Source organism: Diachasmimorpha longicaudata, chromosome 13, assembly GCF_034640455.1.
Source record: "Diachasmimorpha longicaudata isolate KC_UGA_2023 chromosome 13, iyDiaLong2, whole genome shotgun sequence".
NCBI lineage: Eukaryota > Metazoa > Arthropoda > Insecta > Hymenoptera > Braconidae > Diachasmimorpha > Diachasmimorpha longicaudata.
The window spans coordinates 1167694-1193781 of NC_087237.1; the positions used below are offsets into that span (position 1 = coordinate 1167694).

A 26088-nucleotide genomic window follows, 5' to 3' on the forward strand; every position below is an offset into this window, starting at 1 on the left:
GATAATTTTTTGAATATTTTGGTAAACAAACGACACTTAACCAAATAAACCTCTTTTCATGTCATGGCACAATTCTCTTGGCCGAAATTTGGATAGGAAAAATAATCCCCTGAATACCACTCGAGCTTCAAAATTATAGAATATTTCCCTCTAGGTTCCCTGCATACAAATGAAGTCGTCAAGTTTTTCAGGAAAAATCACTCGTGCTTCGCACTCGTGATTTTTTAGCCTGAAAAACTTGACTCCTTCATTTGTTTGCAACGAATCTATCGGGAAATATTCGATAATTTTGAACCACTTGTGGTATTATATGTGATTATTTTTTTCATCCCAATTTCAACCAATCAAATGGTGGCATTTCCCGTCACGTGGTACAAGTAAGAGAGTTTTACTTCGGATATTTTTCGGATATTTCCCTGTTTGTTGCTAAGCAATGAAAATATCCGATAAACAATTTGTACGCGTTTCAAACCCCAAAACTGTCATTACAATAAATCAAGTTCAAAGACTTTACCTCGACATGAGCAGATTTGGACGGGAATCCTTGGAGATTATTGATCAAAAAATTTTTTAAAATGTTCCTAATAATACAGTGAAGACAAAAGCCACAATTTGGAAATAATTCTCTGCATTTTGTGCAGACAAAAAATATACGCTGGAGAAGCCACGACTACGAGTGAACAACCATACTATATGACGTGAAATGCCACACATTTAATTGTTTGAAATTGGAATGAAAAAAATAATCCAGCCAAATACCCCTCGACCTTCAAAATTAATCGGATATTTCCCTCCAGTTTCCCTGCGTAGCACCGATCGGGATAAGATTCGCAGAAAAACCCTCGCGCTTCGCGCTCGGGTTTTTTAACCTGCGAACCTTATCCCTCTCGTTGCTACGCAACGAAACTCTCGGGAAATATCCGATAATTTTGAAGGTCTTGGGGTATTACCACTGATAAAACTAACCTTCGTTCCTCCTTTCACCCCCTGGAGGTCCAATTTTGAACTAAAATTTCTTTTCGTGTATAACAAAAATCCTCCCCTCCCAATGTGCATTGACTAATTGCCCGAAAATCTCAATTATTCGCCAAAATTTCCCAAAATCCGGTCACCCCTGTATCCCCCAAATCTTCAAACTTCACCGACTAATCAGCTCAAGGCAGTAACAATAAACTGTTTGAATTACCGAACAGAGTGTGGCAATTCTGCTGAGCAAACATCAGACGAAGAACTGAGAAGTGAATTAACTGAAATACCACAATGTAAAGACGAGGTATCTCAAGTTAACGAGTCAAATGAGTGCCCATCAAAAGTCCAAACATAAGGGAGGAGTCCAGAGTATGGGAAAATTCCAATTCCCTCGTCCATGTTAACTCAAACGATTTCTGAAATGAGCCCAAATAACCCCACCTCCCCTTCATCCTCCCCATCCCTTATCCCATCGATATCCTCTTTTGTACTCAACACAGCCTTTCATATTCTATCGACAAGTTGGAGTATACAGAACCGCGTGAAGAGTCAGGACGTTGGGTTTTATCGGTGGGGCGCGGTTAATTTTATTTTCCCATCCAATTTTGAGTTCCAGAGGCCTCTCGCAGTAGATTTGCACCGGGATAACGGTTGATAGGTGGTTGTGCCTTGCATTTCTCCCCTTTTTTTATATTTATCTTCTTCCACTCTAGTTTCTCTCTCTCCCCGCACATTTCTCATCGTTCATCTATCTCTGTCTTCGTTATTTTTTTATTATTTCCCATTGCTTTCTCTCATCGTCGTTCTGGGGCCCATTTTATAGAGCCGGTTCCCAGACTCTAAAAACGTCACGCGAAATCACTAACTGAGCGTCAACATGAGACGCCTCTGAAATCGTAGTGAAATCATTGAAAATGTATTTGTTGATGAATGTGGCATATTTTGCTATTTCGTGTTAATGTTGTCGGGTCCATTTTTTTGGAAAAAAATTTTGTGATTCGAATTAAAAAAACAACGGATTTACTCCGATAAATCTGCAACCGTTGAGGAAATAAATTTCAATCAGATAAAATTTTATTTGTAATAAATTTTATGCTCTGCTGAATTTTTGGTGAAAATGAAAAGCTCATTTTGATAAAAAATGTTTTAATTATATCTCGTAAATTAGTCGTTCATTTCAATTGGATTCTCGGCTTTAATGAAATCAACGATTTAGTTGATGGAGATAAAATATTATTATATATTTATACAACGGAAATTTTATTTTCAACCAAGTATTTCTTCACTTGAATGAATTAAAAGATTCTTATGGAGCTTTGGATAAAGTTTTGACTAATTAATTCACAATTTAGTGTAATTTATCATTATCTAAGATTTTCTCGCTGAAAAATCTAAACTCTGTCATTTAAATTTATTTGTAACACTTAATTAGAACATAGTTCACTGCCAATGAGTGAGATTCAAACTAAAATTAAGATAAAACCGAAGCCATGTGTTCCCAAAAATTACGATTATCTCCATAAACTCATGAACTCCCTGCAAGTAAAGACTATTTAATTCAAATTACTTAAACCGTCTTTCCCGGTGAACATGAAACGCGTCGATTCTCGACACGCCTCATAAAATTTTTTTTTTCCAACGGTACTAAAAAGAAATTTATACGTATGACACATCTCTCTATCCAACACCTCCACCGGTGCATGTATTGCCTCATAAAATTTTTTCACCTAAAGTTAGTAGAGTTCGTGCAGGAATAGCAAACAAAAAAAACCTCGAGGTTTCGAATAAAAAAAAAATAACGCAACACAGTTCGCGGGATAATCTCGTTATTGAGAGTCAACGTGACTCTCCCGGTCTCTCAATTGATTGAAATAATTTTTAGTCAAAGAAAATTTTGTTACACAGGCGGAATAAAAATTGACGGCGTACGATATTCATGCAAATATAACAAACGACCAGAAACGAAGAAAGATAAACATTGAAGTCAAATGAACGAGAAGAGAAACAGAAGGGCAGACCTCCTCCCCACCCCCAACAGTCGTCCATTTTTCACGGATCCAGTTATTGTTTCACGGGGCCATTGTTTTCAGAAGCTGTTGACTCTCCACTGTCAATGGAATATTAATAATTACCCGTGGATATACTGTTTTGTTTCAATCAAAATCGTTGGCACGTGTTGTTTAATTAGTTATTAATAATACGCTGGGAAATTGAAATTGAAATGAAGAGAGAGAAAAAAAAATTCCCGGCCATGAATTTTGTTTCATCCCATTAAAGCCAGGATAGGTACAGTACACTTGGTGCTACGAAAATATCACTGTTGGGGAATGAAAATTGTTTTATCGAATAGGGATTCAACCACTTTAATTACGCGGAAGTGCCCGTGAAAAATGCTTTAATGAAATTTGTTTGTTGCATCTCAAACGCTCGCGTACATCGGTAGCCCCAATATATTGCAAACGTTAGAGGGGGTTGGGGTTATATACAAGCGCCTGGAATAACCTGTATTTTAAACATAAACACTAGAACGAAGACAAACGTTCGATAGGATATAACACACGCACGGGTGAGTAAATTTATGTACTCGGTGAACAATATAACGGGGAGAAGAATAACGATGCTTACTTTATGGTTCACCAAAGTCGTGATTATGTCTCCCTCATGCACATCCCGCCCTATCGGGTTATACCCTATACCCCGACGTAAGGAGAAGAAGATAATTGATATAGTCACTCACCTGAAACAGAAAAAAAAACTTTTATCAACAATTGTTTTAGAATGTCCATTGCCTTGAGTAAATGTGGTGATACATCTATTGGAAATTTTTATCGTGAGACAGTTTCATTATATTTTTCAAGGCTTTTCTAGTTATTTATTAATGTAACAGTCCATACAAACCATCAATTCCTGTTCAATTATTCGTGAATTGTTAGGTAATTTAGAATGGAATCAGACCTGAGGAATTTGGAATTCTATTGATGTTTCGTCGAGTTTGTAATGATAAATCCACATTAAATGATTTATTTATTCCAAAATCTATATTTCAAGATTCATTTTTTATTTTCTGTGGGGATTAGAAAACCCACAGATTCCTTATTATTAATAATTTCCACAATATTACCTCCCTAACTCCCTAAACACGTCAAAACATTATAGATATACATTCTCAAATATGCACTACTCCCACTCCTCACACTTTTCAAAAAACTTCTCCTAAAGACATAGCTTTATGACTCTATCCAATTCAGTTTCAAATTACTCATTGCACGAGTAACATCTACCCTTTTGTAAATAGTATCTCGCACTTTCTTACCATCTCCAGTTGTAACAATTTGAGTGCCTCTGCGAATAAAGAACATTTAAACTTATTCGACACTTGAGTCATTAATATACAACAATTATAACTAATCCGTTCTATCAATAAATTGGTTTGTACAAACTAATTCGTTCTATCAAACGGTCAAAAATACTTTTAAAAAATTTCGTCTGGAAACCCATGAATTCCTTTGAGGTCTCCCCACCTCTTTGAAGCCCCACAATCTTCACGAAAATCAGACATATCGTCCACGAGGTTTCAATTTTTCACATCAAAGGGTCCAAGAGACCCTTGAAACATTTAATGCCCAAAGCCCTCCATAAAGGCGCTAATCAGGGAATTAATAATAAACCATTATTTTGCCCCGCACAAACACACAATACATTGTTAATGACTAACCAAATAAAAACCATCAACGCAAGAGATCGACTTCAGAAGAGGAAAAAAAACATTTCCATAATCGATAAAAAAAATATATAAATGAAGAATGACACGTGCAATACATCGGACAGAAGAACACGCCTTTCAGTGGTAAACATAATTCTGCTCAGCATTATCCAAACGACCCATCCATCGACCAATACGCATTGAAACTCCATACCAATTAAAAAGTCAGAGGTACCAGTGGAGTGCTGTAAAAAAGAGTCAACAGAATCAAATGAATAATCAGCGCAATTAAGCGTGTCACGAATATTTGCGTAAATTAGCAGATTAATTGCTACTCGGTGTGGTCGTTGACAGGTATAAGGGCGGGGGGTGGTAGACTCCATCGTCAAGTGATTGAACAAAGAGAAAAATACAAATGGTTTGATACATTATAACGAGAAAGATGGATACCACTGGTAAACACTTTGAAACTGCAGCAAACTAATTTTCAATTAGTCTATCCAATTAGTAGCAATCGTTAAAACCCATTCCCATGGTCAATTCATGCGAATATATTATGACGCCCACGCATCAATTATATTTGAATAAATCGTTAATGATGAATTGTTAAAATATTCATTATTTCAATGTTTATAAAGATTATTTGTTTGAATTGTGTGGTAATGGGGAACACTATACGGAGATGAAATTCCTAGATTTTTTTATATTGATATTGACTAATGTTCTGGTTGTGTTATTTCAATTAATTAATATATGGTTGTAGGCCAGGAAATGTTGAATTTCACTGAATAGAAAAGCTACAATTTCCTGACAAAACAAAAATATTGCAGTAAGAAATTAATCTGAATCTCAACTAATTTTAATTAATCTGAATTTCTTATGCATTAAAAATTGAGGAAATTATTCACATGGCATTTCTTCATTCAACATTTTTTCAAAGAATTCACCAGGAAATTTCCCACGATGAGAAATTCCTGAGAAAAACTCTGGTACTGGCACGGAAAAAGAGACGCAAAGATCAAACAAAAAAAATTCAGTAATAAAACTGGAAATGTTTAGCCTCCTAAATGTCAATTTCCGCAAACTCCTGAACACTTTCCCGAAATTTCCCCCGATATCCCGAGCAAATTTACCTTGACAACAATAATTATTTCTCATCACTAAAAAACATTACATTTATAGTTATACAGTACTTCCACTAGAATTTTTACAAACAATTGATTGTGCAGACGGACAGAAAGATTCAGTAAAAATTACCGAACTCTCAATTCGCTCTTCGATTACAGAATCGTCTGGGATACTTTACGTGACAGTATCGCAATGTTTCCCAAACAATTCAGATAAAAATTGCGGAATTTTGCGAAAGAATTTTGCGAATGTTTCGTTAGATTTCTTACAACGGCATTTCCCTTCCGAATGACGAAAAATACGTAATTTTTATTGAATGTTTCTCTCCGTGCAGATGAGAATATTCAGCTGTAGAACATGAAATCTTTAATATTTGATTCGACTGGCAACTCTTGACGACCGCCAACCACCTCAAGTACGCTTTATCAATAGTCAATCATCGCTGAAGTCTCTTGAGTCATGCTGTGCGAGTATGAGGATGACGGGGGGGAGGATGAGGAGGATGAGGAGGAGGAGATGAGCCTGTCCAAGCAAATGTTCCTTCACGATAATAGTACTACAGTGCGGTTGAGTCACGCCCCAACGTGACCGTTTGGCTACGAAGCAACGTAATGATGCTTACCGGTTAAATTTGAATATCTCCTCTACAACGCGGTAAACCAAATTCCCCAAAGGATCCGATTGGAATCCTTAATACCTAGGAATATCAACCTGAAATACCGGCGGTTGTCACTGGACATTTCCATATAACTATCGCGGTATATTGGCTGTATCCCATAAATTGTGACGGTTCATTGAAATTTGGAATATTGCGTCAGCAATGTAATTGCGTCCGTTTCAGGATTTATTCTCCAAATAAATCCTCAGGAGAAGAACTAAGTGATGAAAATTTCAAAATTCTACAAATTTCACCTTCCCAAGACATAAAATCTCGTGAGTTTATCCATGATTGCGAGTCTTATATTTTCACTCCTTAAATTGTTTTTTTTTTTCAATAAAAACGATAAAGTATATTGATTGTTAGTGATGGTACATAGATTCACGCTGGAGTTCAGTAAATCACGTTGACCTGACACAAGATGTAACGATACAATGGGAAGTCACGATGAAGCGTGATCACGGTTGTCTCCATATCTAACTTTCTAGTAATTATTGATAAAAAGGTGGTTGAGGAAAAAACAACATGTTCCGTATTCATGTGGGAGTATCTTGAATGACCTCAGCCAATAAAAAAATTGTTTTTGGATAAATAACCATTTACTTGAGAGAGGTATTTATTTTTTAAATATTGTAGTTCACCAGGCAATCTCGATTCAATTTATATTATATCAATTATATTGTTGTAGAGTATTATCATATTAATTATTGCCCTGAGTAAACTCTTCCAATTTTCATAAACATTAAAAACTCATCAAAATTCTGCCCTATGGAAAACTAGAAATTTTCATGTTTCATTTGAATAAAATAATTTTTTCTCGAGGAACGGAATAATTAAAAATCAAGTCAATTATTCCATAAAATTGCATTATTGTCGTTGAAATAATGACTCGTTAAATTTCTCCAACATTATTGTTGAAAAGATGCAAAAAATCTTTTTATTCAAATGGGTTTTCTCGAAATCCACTGAACAGTATTTCCATTATTTTTTTTTAAACCCCAGGTATATAATTCCTAGTATACCATTGATACTTTTTGGAGGTAAATCAGTTGGTACTGGGGCTGGTGGAGGCTTGATAACCTGCAATCTAGTACGACACAATAATACTACACATCACCAGGGCCAAGTGGATGGCAAACGCCTCCGGGTCTAGCTGCCCTACTCAATCTCACATATAAACTGATTATAAAGTTTGTCCGTTACTATCCCTCTGTCTCACTGTCTCCCTCGACTCTCCCATTGTTTCGATAAATATTATAGGGTATAGAGCAACATTTTACGACTCTTCCAGTGTTTTTAACTGACCATTAAAAAAACCGCAGACAAATTTTCTTTTCCTCCTGACATTTTCATAATGGTAAAGTTAATAAACTGAATTTGATGAGTTGCCATTCACCGATCGAGCTGTTGGGGAGCCAATACACTATCAATAGACGGTTATATAGGCAATCAATTTTGATTCAGCAAAAATATTTCTAGTCACATGATGGAATTAGTGGAATTACGAGGCATTCAACCTCCCACATGACTCCATGATTTACGAATCAACTAACGGATTTTTTTTTACATAGTATATTTCAACCGATCATCGAAAAAGAGGCTACATCTAGTTAAAACGAGTTAACGAGTCGGAGAAATCTGCAATTATTTGACATTCTCAGGGAGCGAATCGATGTACGATGAAAAGAAATTTTATTCTGAGATCGCAGTTATGTCGATTCATACGACTATTCTCTCCTCTCGTCCTATGATTGACAAGAATTTTTGTCAATAATGAGATATCATGGGAACGGAGAAGTGATTGGCCATGATATTGGTTAAATGAAACAGCAAATCCGCTATTAGACATACCTCATCTTCGGGCCACATAACGATAAAGATCGCGAAACGATTAAATTGAAGGGGAAGAAATTTGTAAAAATATTAATTTAACATTAATACCAGATTGCATTTTTTATTTTGAAAATCATTCCGTGATGCCATTCAGTGACTAATCCTAAATTTTCTAAAAAAAATTGTCGTCCAACCACATCATCATCAGCCCTAAGACCTCGATCGATTGATGATTAATCGAATAATTAAAAATAGGAGAATCAAACCAACCATCATTCAAAATTTACGATTAATCGATGACTGTCTTCATCATTTTGTAGGTCAAACACAAACAGAAAAAATAATCGAAACAGGCGAATAAAAATATTCGAACGATGATTCACCGAGAAGACAGCAAAAAGGTATCGGTTGTATATATTTTCGAATGTTCAAGAATTGAAGGTAAATCTCAGCGAAATATTTGGCCTCCTATCGTGTGAGGTTGAAGAGGATTGGAAAAAAAACCAACGTCAGAGAAGGAAAAAAGGAGAAGACATCTTATCCTTGTTAATGTCGCTCATCTTTCGCGCGTGGTATGCATGCGTTGAATTGGAGAACCGAATGATATAAACCAAACCGGCATTATTTGCTCCCCATACCGATCCGCTACCTTATTCTTCACATCGACTGGCCGTCGTGGAAGTTGAGGAGATGAAACAGGGGAGGGGGATGGGGGTAAAGAGCAGAAAAAAAAGAGAAAGAGGAAAGGCGGGGGGAGACAGGAACTTGGCATGATTCACGCGATTTCAATTCTACTGTTTTTGCGAGCACACCTGCACTGACAGTCCGTAAAATCTTTCGCGCGATACCACATCGCGTTAAAAGCACGTTGACTTGCCTGACGCGAATGATTGAACGAGGAGCTGTGGTAATTTAATTTTCACATTTCTTATTATCCGAATTATCTGTTCTCACGCCATTTTCAATTCTCCACAAAAACATGAAAATGGAAATTGCGATAATTTCGGGAGATTTTGGGGTATAAAATGATGCAATTTTATGAGGAGAGTATTTTTTAATTAAAATAATTAGTCAGAGATAATGTGAAATATGAACTAATTATAATTGGAGAAGATTGATGTGTGGAAATTATTCGGATGGGGATGGTAGAGGGCGTGAAGCAATTTCTGTTACGGAAACTTAAACCTGCGTCCGAAATTTATTCATTTGCACGGAAAGAAATGTTAAATAAAAATTGCGTATATTGTTCGTCATTCTGAAGTGAGATCTAGTAGAGGAACTGTCCAGAATTTTTTTCCGAGCATTCTGTAATTTTCATCGAAATTTTCAGGGAAGAAATGCGACACCAAAACGTAAATTTTCTTACTCACTTTTGTAATCGGTAAGCAAACTCAAAATCTATAACTTTTACTGAATATTTCTCTCCCTGTGTAATAACTAATCCCTTCTATCACATGTGCGGACTCTCTAATAAATCTTGAAATTGATTCCACCAATAAATTCGCGAAAATTCATCGCTGGAGTATGAATTTTTCAAAATGCTGACAATTTTATGGTAATTACACTATATATGATAAATAATGTTGAGTGTATCAATACATATTTCAGGACTTCTCACAATGTGACCGATCCCATTACGGAAGCTCGTCCCGCACAAAGTGCCATTCACCCCCAATCCCCACACAATCTCCGATACATAACATAATTCCCCGATCCATTTTACCCTAATTCTAAATTCCAGTCACCTCCTGGAATCGAGTGCGATCAAGCGTAAAGGGAGGTAGAACTATCCCAACTTGTTTGAAATAGATTTCGCATGTGCGAGAAACTTGCTATATAAGATGTGACGTAAAAACGACCCCAAACCGTATTCCCCCACATTTCCATTGACTCTCTGGGTAGTACATATCCCTCCATCTATCCACGATAACCCACACGGTCATCTAAAATTCAAGTAACGCACACCCTCACTTCTCAAGAGCACTCCTTCACCTATCGGCTACTTTTCAAAACGACTATAGAATTTGCAGCGCGTACAACTCAACCCTATTTCCTTCCGCATATATCATTTTTAGTTCATTTTCATTCTCCTTTGAATAAACAATGGATATTGGATTTTTTTCATCTATTTAAGCATTAAAACCATAATTCAGTAGCAAAATGGTGAAACAAGATGAGTCACTTCCGACTATTAACTATTTTTTGATGAATATCTTGAAATCTAGAAGAAATAGCAAAATTTTTATTAGAACCTTTTTTGTGGAGCGACTCGAGAACTACAATAAATGTCATGATGACAATTTCGCTATCTCTCCTAGATTTGGAGATATCGTTTCATCTCACAACTTGAAAAAATCAAGATTTCAATTTTTAAACCTGCGCGCACCTCCCCCCGCCCCCCACCCCTTCCACTCATGCCAATTAACTTCCCTCGTCTAAATCCCCCTCATCCTCCATACCCCCACAGTCATCTGAAATTCACGATACACACCCCTTGCCCTCCTCCCTACCTTCTATCCACCAATCGGTCACTATTCGAAAGGACTTTTCGTACAACTCACCTCTATCTACCTCCCCAAACACCATTTTTTTAATTCCATTTTCCCTCTCCACCCACCTCTCACCATCACCCCCTGAGAAATCGCATTGAACGAGGTACCAGAAGGCGAAAGAGTGCTGGATAACATTCATGCAGAGCCAGGAAAAAATTTACGAACTCGGTGCAATAAAGTTGCAGGTACCCACCCGGGGAGTGAGTCCACACAACCCCAGTACATTGTAGAGGCACGCACGTGTACACGCGGCATATCCTACCCACTATATATACATAGACATATATATGCATATATATATATATATACATATTTTTTTTATTATTATTATCTTGAGATTCTCCTCCTTTCTGTTCTTTAACATTTTTCTTTTCTGTATGGGTTCCTTTGGCCAAGCATTCCGTTACTTTAAACAGGATGGAACCCCAAAAGAAATTTACCAGCGTCGATTATTATCCCGTCATATCGCTCTCTGCTCACCTCCTTCGCATTTCTCTGGAATCTCTCACGGCCCTCCAATTCCCCACATCCCTCTCTCTCTTTTTCTCCGCACGTGCATGCCCGCTCCTTTGATTTTTCATTTCATTTTTTTTTCTTTTCTTATCATTATTTTTCTCTTAATATTTTTTCTCTCACTCTATTTCACATCCTCACTCATACCCCACTCCATTTACTCGTTATTTCTCAACTCATACATCGTATACACCGCGTGCGTTGTATACCACAACGTCTCGTCCCTCACTTTTCTCGGACGATTCTTATCACGGACTTTGCCAGCGTTATATGTCTGAAGACTCCTCGTTGGAGCGGCAAACGCACACGGGCTCACCCTCCGGCGAATAAAAAAGAAACCAAAAACCCATGAGGGGTGGGGAGGGGGACAGGAGGAGCAAGAGGAGAAGAGCAAAAAAATAATAATCTTGTTATGCTCATGAAAATAAATTATTATTTTTTTCTCTCATTCACTTTGAAACGGGATTTTTCACATTGAAATGATGACAGGAAGATACACCCAACATCGCCTCAAATTTTCGTATCATCTAGACCGCAAATTGATCCCGTCAATTAATGAATTAACCAGAGTCAATGAATTTTTAATGATCACGCTAATTTGGAGATTAACCGATGAGCGTGGTTAGTCTACCGCGTTGTGTGGCATGTGGCTTACCTGAGTGGGACACAATGCCCCAGAATCTTTCGAAATTCTCTCATATCCATTCACCACATATCATCACAACTGCAAACTTATCGGGAATCAATTCCTCCATCGAAAAAAAAATCCCCGAAAATAAGAGTAAAATGAGAGAAAATATTGCGTTGATTGAAAAATCCATTTCTCATTGCTCTCACCAAATAAACATCATCAAGCGTTTATTGATAATTCGCTTGGGTAGTAGTTACGAGAACCCTATTGATCCGGCATGTTTGGAAAAAACGTACAGAAAAATCACTGTGGAACAGGGTACAATGGATATTTATCCCAGTGGTAAAAAAATTACGCTCGTCAGGCGATTCAGCAACTGTTCTTCGGACGAGAACGATTATAATTCATTAATAAAATCAAATGAAAACTACTGTTCATCATTTAACTATATCCTGATCACCGAAAAGTAAATAAACGCAAGCTAGCCACTGTCTCCCCAAAATTTCAAACCCCTAATTGGATTGCAGGGCAACAATCTCCCCCCTCTGTCCCTCCAGCACTGCGATCCCAAGAGAAATGAGAAACATTCGAATTCCAGTTTCTTCATTCGATAATAAAATGCAAAAATATTTTCCACTACATCGTACTGGATAACCATCGGAATTTTAAATATCTCATCTTCAAGAAATTAAATAAGACGACAGTTCTCATCCTCCCTCCCCTCCCAGAGGGAGGAGGAGTAAGGGAATACCGCGAAATGAGAATAAATTGAAGAATAAACAAAGAGAGAAAAGTCCGCAACGAAAATCGAATGAGGGTGTGGAGGGTAAAATGCAAAAAAAAATCCATCTTGTTTTATATTCGCGGCTTGTTTATCACCCAAGCGTGAATTGTGTATATTTATTTGGCAGTCAGTACGTGGTGCGCTTCCGAAACAACTGCCATTACTTACCAGTGCGCCACACCATGAGGTGCGCACTCACGGCTATTCCATGGATCGGTATGTCCTCCTCTCCATCCCCCCTCCCTCCCCCTTTATGCTCTTTTCGTACAATGCACTTAGTGCGAAAATATTCAAGAACACAAACTCGACTCGAACATCAGTAAAATTATGTCTCATGCATGAGAAAATTTTGTTCAACAAGGCGAGTGTCAGACGTATCATTAAATAACACCGGAGTATTTATTAAAAATTAGGAAAAAAAAATTAAAACGAAAAAACAATTAATTCGATGCGACAGAGTGGAGTAGACAAATAATTTAATAGCTATCCCCATTTGCTGTCCAGTATAACCATCAATTCGGTAGCGAAGTGGTAAAACGAGATAAGTTGACCCATCTCTCACTCTAGTTTTTCAGCAATAATTCCGAATCGAAGAGAGATAGCGTAATTTTGGTAATGACGTTTATTGTAGCGCTAAATTCACTCTACAAAAAGATTCTGATGAAAATTTTTCCATTTTCCCTAGATTTCGAGATATCCATTAAAACCTAATCATCAGTCCAAAGTTGCTCATCTCGTTTCACCACTTCGCTACTGAATTGTTTATAGATCCCTAGAAATTAGTCGCATGTCGCCAAAAATCACTGACACATTCCTAATAATGAACACCTTTCCCCTACATACAAAAAATTCACATCAAATGTCTGTCGCAATTCCAAAAAAAAAACATTAAACAAAGCGCGAACGTCAGTTCCATCCTTCAATATCCCCAGACTATTCATTAAAATCCCCCATAAAATAAGTGGAAAAAAACAATCAATTCAACGTAAACGAGTACAGCTGATAGTGGAGTAGATAAAAAATTCTGTGCCCCGCATCCGTGAAATCCCCACGTCAATAATCGTATCAAGAGACTGAACATCGAATTTCCGTTCAATTTTTACTCTATTTCTGTCTCTCAACTGGAAAGTCAAAAAAAAAAAAAAAAGAACTGAGATGAAAAATCCGGCAGATGAAAATAGTGATAAAAAAAAATTGTAGACTATTCGACAGGCATATTTCAGAAGGCGGTACACGTACGCATCCACCAATGGAGTCACGTAAGGACTAAAACCCGAGAGCGTCAGACGGGGGTTACTCCACGATTTTGGCTTGCATCTGTACATACACGCCCTTGTACACTGAGTATGTCACCCCTTTTGCCACACGTCTGTCGTTTGGACCACAACGAAATACGTGAACATTTTTGTCAATAATGGAAAGAGAATTCACAAGTGTCTTGGGCTATTCGACGAGACAATTCCCAAGGGAACGTGTGCCCCTGAAAACCTTCATCCACGATAAGTCATTGATGTAATGGGAAAAAATGACATTTCATCAAATATCTGTCACAGAAGTAGAAAACAATTTCAATCTGACAATACTACCGAAGACATGTCTTATCTGAGAAGTTGATGTAATTTAATATCATCATAACTGTAATTGAATAAACTGGATAATTTAATTATGAACGAACCAAGAACGAGTTATTTTGTCCCAGTAATTTTCCATTTATAAACTAAAGACAGCCGTTTCATGAAATTAAACTCCCTTATCTACAGTGTTCTATTACTAACGGAGTGAACCAAAATTTATCTCAAAATCAGTCCGTAAACCTCGAGACATTATTCACTCGTACTGAATAAATGGTTTACTTGAGATAGAATATTTATCTTTCATAAAGTAATTATTTCTTGTGCATAATTAAAATCTCGCTTTACTTTCCGAAGAGCAGTATGAAAATAAATTGAGTAATCAAATTAATTAATCACTCTACGGTATCCATTGAGTACTCATTGGAAACTAGTGTTACAGTTCAATAATCAACGTATGATAAAATATGTCAACAATCGATCAACTCAATTTTAAAATGCGATATAGAATATCAGTGATAACACGTTGTAGTTGAATAGATTAATGCTGCTACCGGTCTATTTAGCATGAATCAACCTCATTAACACTCTGTTGATCTTCCACATTGAACGTTTAAATTATTTGATGATATTTAAACAGTGAGAAAATGAACATTCTATTCATGTTTTAAAAGGGAATATTGATTGTTTGAGAATGAATAAAATATTATTGACTGTCACTAAATTCTCATTTAAAATGCAATTAAATTAAAATACAGTAGATTGAGTCAACTGATCAGCATTCCAAACCGTTCAGTGATCGAATGAATTTACATATTTATTGTAAAACAACTGCCTAATACAAGGAAATGGAACTAGTCTTTTAAAAAATCGATATAATGGTAATAAATTCAATAAGACCTTTTGAAAAATTCTCCGAAATATTCCTATATTTCATCAATTAATGAAGGCAATTCGTTCCGTTAGTTGTATTTCACTGAACTCGACTTTTTGCTTTAGTAAAATTGAAGAACTGAGGAAATAACAGAATTCAAATGTTTTGTAACACTAATTTCCAATAAATTATTCAAATTTAGGAATAATATGTAAAAACATATGCGTGACGCACATATTTTATACATTTTTTAAGCTATCAATATTTGCTAGGGATTAACGAAATTCGACAATTGAAAAATTCTCAAATGTAATGCTTTTGCAAATATTTTTTAACGACTACAATGGAATAAAATTTTGATGGTAGATCATATCGTTGAATTTAAAGAACATTATTTAAAATGCGAATTTAGGATCTTTCATTCCTAAAATTTAACGATAAATTTCCACACTTTTGTGATAAACTTCTAAAATCATGAATAAAATAAATTGGCTCCTAAAATCAGTCAGCTATTGCTAACAATATAATTTCCCACCAGAAATAAATAAAATATCACAAAGATATTTCTAAAAAAAATCATAAATAATTCAACTCCGACCTTCCCACACATTGCCACAACATCCAAAAACTTTTCCACCCTCAACTAATGCATAAATAATGGTCAATCATTAATTAAGACACATAGTGTGTCCTATGCTGTATAAAATCCTTAATCACGCTATTTACGCTCCCTCCTCATGACCGAACAAATTTAAAAGAGTGCACCTATAAGCTAGTCATTACGCTGCACTAATTTCCCTACTTTACGATGCAAAATACCGTAGAGAGAATGGAACGAATGGGGTGGGCAAAAGGCTCATTACAGTGCACTCTGGAAAATTAATTGATTCGTAACTCTGGACCAACTGTACGTATTTTCACCAACAGTGTATTATTCAAATGTGTGGGTATCGATAACTGGTTCTCAGTAGTCACATTCATGAGTAAGTGTGAGAGGGTTGGCTTTCTAACCGTGCACTACCCAAGTCAAGGTCGTTGCGGAGGAGTCTTAGAAGATAGGAAACTGCGTTGATACTTAAGTAGTGGCTCTATTGAATGCCCCGATGCCACGTACATCATCGCCTACAATGGAAATTCCACGGTCCTTACCCCTGTACTCAGTGACAAAAAAATCGATTAGAGTAAAATAAAAAGAAAAATAAAAAACAATAAGAAGACTGAGGGAAAAATTTTTTAAATTCAATTTGTGAGAAGATAGAATGGTTGAGGCCCAATTACTAAGCCACTATTCCACTGTACAGTCTCAAGCGGCTATTTTACGATAAAAGAGAAAAATCTTGATCACGATTTTACGCTGTGGATTATCGCGTGTGCATCAGAGATCATAATTCAAAGGTTGTGGGATGTCAATTAGCCTCCACTGCACTCATACACACACTCGTGAACCCAGAAGTACGCTACCTATCCACCAGAAGAAGACGACACTCAAGTATATTAAGGCACATTGAAAGCTCTATCTCAGAGTGAAAAAGTTAATTAGATGGGATTTTCCACATTATGCAGATACGAATAAACATGAAATGTTTCTTAGATCTCTCAAGTATCTATTTAAGTTATTTTTCATTGCTACTTCAATGCTGTCAAGGGGAATGGCCTTTGGGCGATGGAGTTTTATCATTTTATGAAAAATTATGATATTTCAACGGTTAAATATGTAGAATTACTTTTAAGAACTAATTCCCTCTTTATTTTCAAATTTCGTGCACGTAGTTTCAATCGCTTCACGCTGTTGAGTGCATGCATGGCTCCAGAATACTCCGTAAAGTAGTGATTGAGTTTAATATGTGGAAAAAATATGTAGATTTTCATTGGAATACATTAAATTGTTCCATTTATGGTTTTTGAACTGTGCCTGAAGTTCTTTCCGCTTTCTGTGCAGGAGAACGATCAGTGTAATTTTTTCATGCATCCTTATATTCTAATTCCACTAGAATGTCAAGCTATTGACAGATCCATACAAAAATTTGAACTTCAATTCAAGTACTTCGTGAGGATGAATACAGATTTTAAAAAATGGCAGATCAATAGACTTCAGAATTTGCAATAAATGAAAAATTCATCATAATTTGACTGTGATTATTCACCAATTTGATTCAAGATTCCATCGAGTTGAGAATTTTTTATCTTGCTACGGTTCAATTTATAATTCCATTGAATCTTCGGTGAAGTAAGAAACTTCAGGATTTTTTCTTCCTAAATCGAACTCCCCTTGCTTTCCTGAAAGTCACTAGCCAACTGCTCATAAATTTTTTGATAATTCAAAAAGCAGACGTTATGACTAATTTTTTCCCTGTAAAATTAAAAAATCCTGTGAAATCAACTATCAACTACAAAATGAAAATTAATCGATTCCCACATTTTTTGAAGACAAAAAAATTGAACGTCTCGATTCTCCTTGACCCTCAACAAAATCCCTGCTCTCCCTCATTAAATTAAATTGAAAGTGCCTGCTGAGCGATAAAAACCCACGCAATAACGTAAAAAATCCTGTATATTTTTCCATTAAACCAACAAAGTGTATTTACAATAATAATATGGTCATGTAAGTTTTCCGAAAAATAAATAAACTTGGATTCAACGTACGGAGGTATGAATTTTAAATGCACGATCACGTATACACCAAGAGATAATGAGAATACCTGTGGTATTACAAGAAAAGTGCATTGAAACGTGTCGATACGATACATTTCTTCACCCAATCGATAAAGAAAAATATACCGAGTTGTTGTTGATTTTCAATGTCATTCACCAATGGAATTTTATGATTCTACAGATATAAACCAATGCGATACCACATAACCAGTGGTTAGAAGTCAACCTCCCTCGATTTTTACCAACTTTACGTATAAAATCTGACGGCAGAATACACGAAGATGGAGGAGAGGGAGAGGGAAAAATACATAAAGCATGAACCAGAGATCACCAGGGTGATCTTCAAGAGATGCTACTGTCTCCTCTCTTATCCTCCTTGTCCCTCTGTACCAGATATTTTCCATCTCTCGTTTACTTCGTGCCCAGAGTCCTCATCGTCTCACCCGTCCTCACAAAAACTCACTATCCACAAATTGAAAGTACCGACTTCAACCGGCACAAGACCTCAACCTTCCCCTCTCCCTCAATTATTTTTATATAAGTCTGTTTCTCTTATTCACTCTCGACCAAAGCCCCACATGCGGTTGGAAACAAGAGATGGAAGTCATTTGAGCGTCAACCTCACGTTCTCACGTGGGATTCCAAGTTTTAAAATATCAAACCTGATCTGGTATGGTACAGACTAGGCACTAGCCAGTCATTCTGCGTTATATATATTTTTTGTTTACATCCGCGTACATTTTAACAATTTTTCTTTTTATTTCCTCTTGTCTCTTCAGCAGAGATCAAAATGCCATTAACGAGAGTGGGTAAGAGAAGAAGGTCTGGCAGTGTGATAAAATTCTACCAAGTATCAACGTTTTTTAATGCACCACTTGAACCAGAAGACACTTCATCAGCTTCGATACATTAATTTTTTATTTGCTATTACAAAGAGAATTAATATCCTTATCAATATTTTAATTAAATTAAAGGGCGATGAGGAGAAGCAAGGAAAGGTTAATATAAAAAATTAAGAAGAGCCGAAGCTCAGTGTACAGGTATGATCCATCCAATGGAGTTCAGTAATTGAAAAGTCTCGAAATCACTTTTTATTCGATTCGTCTTTTCGATCGACTTGAAGCGGAATGGAATGCGAAACACGCCAACGATCCAAAGGAGAGCGAGAACCGATAAGAATCACATCAGTTGTAAAACCCCCAGTGCCGGCAAAAGCCAACAAACCAGCAACACACCGACACACATACACCGATATGGATGTTTTATTTGTCAATTTTTACTCATACCACTGGATAAATAATTTTGATACGTTGATTCTCTGGTCCATCAGCGGAGCCAAAAATGTTTGAAAAACATTTTTTTATCCTTGTATATATAACCTCATATCTACAAAGTCAGCTAAAACATTGGTCTGATTCTTCACCTCAATTTCACCATCTTGCCAACTACTAAAAAGTTCAAATATTTAAGACACAAATGCCATGTCGCATTCTCTGACATCCTTCCTAACCACTGCGCGTCACGATTATTTCGGTAGGGATGAGGTAGGATAAAGAGAGACATGGAGAGAGAGAGGAATGAAGAAGTAGTGCGACCTGTTTATCGTTAAAACGAGCAAGAAAAAATAGTAATAAAAAAAAACGAACGAATGAAACGCCCTCGAAGAAATAAATCCTTGTCAACAGTTGTATATCAAGGATCGTTAACCATCAAAAATTTATCACAAGTTGACCGAAATATCCAATCCAGATAATTTTCCCATTCTGATACAATCAGAAGGATCATCCAAAGGGGAAGAAAACCCCTTGATATAAAGGCTGGTAGTGGTTAAATTCCTAAAAATAAAGAAAGATGACCCAGACCATAGACTAAACCTCCGGTTGCGTGAAACACGTGTGTCTAATCAAGATAAGGAGTCGTTTACTTTATGAATAGAGACCAGCTAACGATAGCCCTCACCGGTTGTGCTAAATACACTATTCTGTAACCCAAAACCTCACAAGTTTAACCAGGAGGGGATGAGGAAATTCATGGGAATGGTTATTATCTCACTGGACTTCTGTCTCACCGATTTCTGATATTATCTCTCTAAACGAAGGTGTACATTACTCCACACTATTCACTGAATTTAGATAAACCGTTTTAACCATTTATTTTTTATCTATTTGAAAACTGGAGGAATTTCCAAATAAAAAGGAAACTGAATGGATCCCTATTCTATTACTAGTATTGATTCCAATTTTTTTCAAATATCTAAATCACATTCACCGCATCTAAAAGTCATTTGACTCCTGATTTAGAGTGCAATTTCAATTCGGTATATTGGAGTACAAAAATAGTCTAAGGTCGTGAATCCTGCATTAGCTCACGTAAATTGAGATGCCTGGGATACATCATCTTATGATAGCAGATAGTGGATATCAATGAGGCAATTTCATTTGCTTTATATCCTCCAAAATCTGCTGGAATTTAATTAAAATTTCAAGTCATTCGAAAAGCAAAATGAATGAAACTACTAAAACTCAACTTGACACACATTCTGGGATTTCGAAGTGGGGTTGAGTGTGCAGTTTAATAAACGTCGGTAACCGCTGGGAATGTGACTAGATAGAGAGAGTGAGAGAAACCAAGAGAGCCAAAGGGACTGCCCCATATAATTTTCCTTCTCTTGGTCTTGAGAGGTAAAACCCAAACTCGTACATATAAACTAACAAACAGTTAAAGGGATAACTCGTGTCACTATTCCCGAGAATTACCACCAGTCCCCGAAAACCACTATCATTAAACACTGACTATAACCGCATAATAGTAGTTGTGAGTTAACCTTCAGTTTCACAAGACAAAATGTGGCAAAACCGTGAACAAATGAGGATAAATACCAAAATCCCTTCACCTTGCAACTCAAAAAGCGAACAAAAACCCATCAACTTCTTTTTTTTTTGGCGAAGATTGCGAGTAATCACTGATACCATTGTTTGCTTTTCCATAATAACTTGAAAAAAAATCCGAGCAAATTAAAAATAAAAAATAATGCATTCAACGTCTAAAAATAAATACAATTCAGAAGCGAAGTAAAAATGAGATAAATTGACTTGATCTCTGAGACTAGTTTTTGAGCAATGACTCCGAATCTAAAAGAGATTGCGCAATTTTTGTAATAACATTGATTATAGAACTCAATTCGCTCCACAAAAAAGGTCATAATAAAAAAATTTGCTATCCCTCCTAGATTTCGAAGTATTCATCAAAAACTAATCAATAATCAACAGTCACTTAGCTCGTTTTACCACTTCACTACTGAATTATTCCAATGTCATTAATAAACTGCGATGAAGAGCCAGCAATTTTATGGACAATTATTCGCAAACTTGCGTTAACGTCATCATAAACAACTTGTAAAGAAGAATAGATCTGAAAATAATAAACCTCCAGAGAATACCGAATCCCAAGCGACATTGAATGGCAAATAAAAGTGATTCATCGTACTTAGGTTGTATATTCCTTCCTTATTGTAAAATTCAGAATAGAATTGAATAAAATCTCATCAACTGGACCCTTTGTGCTCACTTAGATGCTACACTAATAAAGATCATTATCACATACGATTACATACCCCGGGAACATCATCGAATATTTTCCCTCTTTCAACTTCTACTTTCAGTTTAACGACACTACCACACTCCTCCATTACTCCCCGTCCCTTAATGAAAAATCCAATTTAGCGAGTTAATGTCATAGAAAATGGATGAAACGAGAATAAAGAAGAATGATTAAATCAAATAATGTGAATCCATCTACAGACACCCATTTAATCACTCAATTACCTCATCGAAATTATCAACTCCAAAGACTCCAACTAAATTAGAAAAAAAAAAGAAAAAATGATGCATTGAATCATAGAGCTTTAATTAAAAATATCCCCTCTACTCTGCTACACCATTTGAATAATTAAATGTGTCATTAGCAATGGGTTCACATTATTCCTGTGATGGAGACTCCGTGGAGAAACCAATGTTAGATTGCATAGTGAGATTGTACTCGGCGTTAATCTATACAAGATCTCACTATCGGTTTTTAATAAGCTTGATAAAGTCAACTCTGGAGAGACTACGGTTGGGAACTGTAACAACTCCGTATAAAAATTCAATTAACGAGGAAAATAGAGTTGCAAATTGGCATTTAAGTGCACTACAATCAGCTAGCATGATTTGATGAGCGATGATAAAATCTCAGTTGACGTACACTCAGAAGATTAAAGTTTCTTCAGACATACGTCTTTCCTTAGATCAAGATAATGACTTACAAATAAACAAAATAAATTGAATATTCGTTTGAAAAATGAAAGTAATTTGTTAATACCCAGAACACGAGTCTTCAATTCATTCAAGTGAATTTTTCATTTAAAATCCATTAACGAATTAATTGTCATTTATTTCAACCTCACCATTCGTATTTGTAGAAAAAGTCTTTGCAAAAGTTTTTTTCTTCGTGTCTCTTCATGATGAATCACTTTTCCTGGATTTTTTTCTCATTACGTAAAATTTCTCGGAAGTTCATCAATTTTTTTTCAATTGGACATGAATTCAACTAATCGGGAACGTGATTTTGAATTGATAAGTGGTTTCTCAGACTAGTGATCTGTGTTATTACTGCTTAATATCTTCCAGCAGTGGAGATATATAATTGAACATATTTTTCATGATGAGAATTTATCGATGTTGTAAAAACTAATAATTTTTCTTACTGCATTTCTACAGATGAATCACTATGTTCAATTACAACAACTGAAATTGCAAGTGATTTAAAGACTGTTCTGAGCCCTATTACCACACAAATTGGTTTTGTGGTTTTCTTTTGTTATTAAGAAATGAGATAAAGTTGCGTAGGAAGTCGGAATTGTGGAAGTTCGTTTATGACTTTGTTTATGAATACTTTCACTTTATAATACAGAAGCCCCGTCCTAACATCGCACAGTCATCCCCAAAATGATTAATTCTCAGAATTTAAATGAGATTATAAAGAAACCCAATCCTCAATGGAAAAAAACATCCCTCTCCTCTCGTGACACTAGTCCACCTCAATTTGTTAAATTAAAAATCCCATTTGTAATAGATTCACATAATTCCTATCCTCGAGACCGCCAAGAGTAACCAATGTTAAATCGCGTAATGAGATTGTACTCCATTCCAATTTATAAAAGATCCTACTATCAATTTTTAATAAGTGAGAGGAACCATTTCTGATACATAAGTCAAATCATCTTTTTTTTAATGACTAAACTAGAAATACGAGTGGCCCCCAAGGCCGATACAGTGATAGCACGTGCGAATTATTTTGAAAGAATGAACTTTTGTTCCATGCTAAGGTCAATTTGCTTCTACTAAACGTTTATTCATGAATAGTAAACAAATGTATATTTGATAAACCTGATTTGGCATGACTTTCATCATTCAAATGAGCCATTCGTCAGCTATTAACGAATATTTATATGATCGTATCCTAGATATATGTATATTCAACAAATAAATCGTTCTATTACTATACAATCAGCCACCAAAGGTGCAATTATCATCTGTTACACGTTGGACAGATAACTGGACGCTAAAACTGAATAAATAATTTTTTTCTTATTATCTCACCATCACCAAATCCTACTATCTCGTAATAAATCCGAGTTATGGAAGTCCTTTGTCTTTCTCTACATCCCAAAATCAAACGATTTCTCTCCTAACCCCCCGCCAAATCATCAACCCCCATGAGTTTACTAATCCATCAAAAACCCAAATGCTCAATTAACCTCACCTCCGGCATTTCAATAAATAAATACATTATCAGCAATGGCCCCACATTATTCCTGTCACCAAGACCCCAAATGCGAGATTGCACAGTAAGATTGTAACCAGCTGTAATCTACACAGAATCTCACTATCGGTTTTTAATAAGCCTGATAAAGTCAACTCCTGGAGAGTAGGCAGGGGGCAGAAAGAGCGAGGGAGAGAGAGGGAGAGGCAATGAATGGTGAGATATATCGAAGACAATTTTCCCAGTAACCCCAAGACCAGAATGAGGGACTCCAATGAAGCAGAGATCCAGTAGATGTTGTAGTGCAGTAGGGGAAGAAGGACAAGGGGGAGAATGTTAAAAAGAGATGCAGCAAGCGGGAATAATTCACGCCTTATCTACACCATCTTTCCCCTCCTCTTACTTCCCCCTGGGTGCCGTATCTTCTACGGGACTTCATGGTGCAACAGAGTACCGCATACATGTTGCGCCCAGTACATACTGCCTTACACGAATACTCAACATGGATTACACTACCCTACAGTATGCAGGGTCGAGTTCCCTCCCACCCTCCCAGTATTTTCTCTTTTCTCCTCATTCCCACCACTGTTTTTCTCACTCGAATCATTTATTCCCTCTACCTTAGCCGCCCTTTTGCCTCGGTCCTCGATTAGCGGTACGGGGCTTGAATTTAACGACGAGAGATTGTAGATTAATTTCAGGCGCGCGTATTTCAATTAGGGACCAAATGGTTTTGCCTTCATGTGTGCAACATATATTTCTTTTTTTTGGGAGTTTTTTTTTTATAAAACTTCTCCTTCACAAGTTTCGGTGCCTTTTATTTGGAGAGAATGAGGATGCAGGCAGAATACATTGTATAGAATGAGTTGTAACTTACCAGTCAGATGGCTCCCAGTGAACTCGAAGTCGTCGTCCTGGTCCCAGTGCTTCAGCGAGAGATTTGATAATGAGGTGGCATTGGCAAATTCCAGATTTGCAAAATGCCAGTCGAGTATCTGCCGGTCCTTCGATGACAGGTAGACGTCGCTGATAATAATAAGATTTATTAATTAATTGAAAAGAAAAAGGGGGAAAGTGATGAGGTTTATCTTAAGCGTTGAATTTAATAAATGGGTGAGAATGTCCAATCAATAAATTCCAGTTTTTCATGAGCGGATGAGTTTGAGATGATGTTCTCTTGCATAATTATTACTGCATTGGCTTTCACATGCAAATGACTAAGTATACGAGGCTTCTTAGACCACTAATTAAAGTTATTGATGTCATTTAGTGATGGAAAAACGAGATAAGTCAACTGATCTTTACAAAAAGATTATAGTAAACATTTAGTTTCTTTATAATTGCACAATATTCATGGAAAGCTGGTCAATAGTCAAAATTGAATTATCTTGGTCTATCGCCAAATAATGAATATGATAAACGTCCTTCATAATAATGACAAATTTTGTTAATTGGACAAAAACGACTTCAATAGAGATGACAATGATTATTCCAATTTAATGAATTAGTATGAATATGTAATCTAAATTTGGTAAACACTAATGGTATATTTTACACATTGTACCTGGGTGGAGAGGCCTCCAATTCCTGCAGCTTTGCCTCAATCTCCTTCTGTTGCTCAGATAGCTGATCCCACTCCTTGTACATAAAAATATATCGTTAATAACCAGAGTATCTAAACTATATTTATTGAAAAACGCTTTCTGTTCAGGAATTGCATATTCAGGAATTTTTCCTAATCAATGAGAAAAAATGTTCTTCCACCTACGATTACTCTGTACTAACAGAATAATTTTTAACAACATTCATAATTACCTTGCACGCATTGTGCACATCCCGCAACTTCGATCGCTGTACAAACTCCTGAGTAATATCTCGTGTTTGTAATTTGCTCTCTGTCATTTCTTTGTACTGCTTGTTAAGCTCGGCTAATCGTTCTTTAATGGCAATCATCTGTGATTTGGAAGAAAGAAGAAATGTAAGTAAATGAATAGTTTTAAAAAATCGTTAAGAAAATTTCACAGAAAATGATGAATACATACACGTTGCTGATTAGCAATGAGTCTACTCTGGAGGGTAAGTACGCAGCTGAAATGAGCAACTTGACGTTGCTTAACTCCCTGTTCTTGAAGTCTAATTACCCATTCCAATGCCTGACCCAATGAGACTGGCCTTGTTGTGTTACCTGACTGTCCAGTGTTCCCAATGTAATTAAAATCAAGCTGATGAGAGAGATAGGACGTTGCCTCCAATAATCGGTTGAATTCTCTTTCCACCATTTCATCCTTGTCCTTCGGTACCTAAATTACAAAAATTATTATATTAAAAACTGAGTATTTTTCTTTTTTAACTATAATCCTACTGTCATTTTTCAAGCGTTTCAGCCGAGATTAATTTTAATCGCATTGCAACTTCAGG

General features: G+C 36.3%; 1 protein-coding gene across 1 annotated transcript in view; it reads right to left on the reverse strand.

The window, feature by feature from the left end:
- Positions 1-26088, reverse strand: part of Su(var)3-3 (Suppressor of variegation 3-3) — a 237704-nt gene that overhangs the window by 209600 nt on the left and 2016 nt on the right. The window contains exons 6-9 of the mRNA XM_064133529.1: positions 25713-25970; positions 25486-25623; positions 25235-25308; positions 24548-24696 (exon numbers count right to left, since the gene is read on the reverse strand). Coding sequence (XP_063989599.1) covers positions 24548-24696; positions 25235-25308; positions 25486-25623; positions 25713-25970 — 619 coding nt within the window. The remainder of the gene's footprint in view (positions 1-24547; positions 24697-25234; positions 25309-25485; positions 25624-25712; positions 25971-26088) is intronic.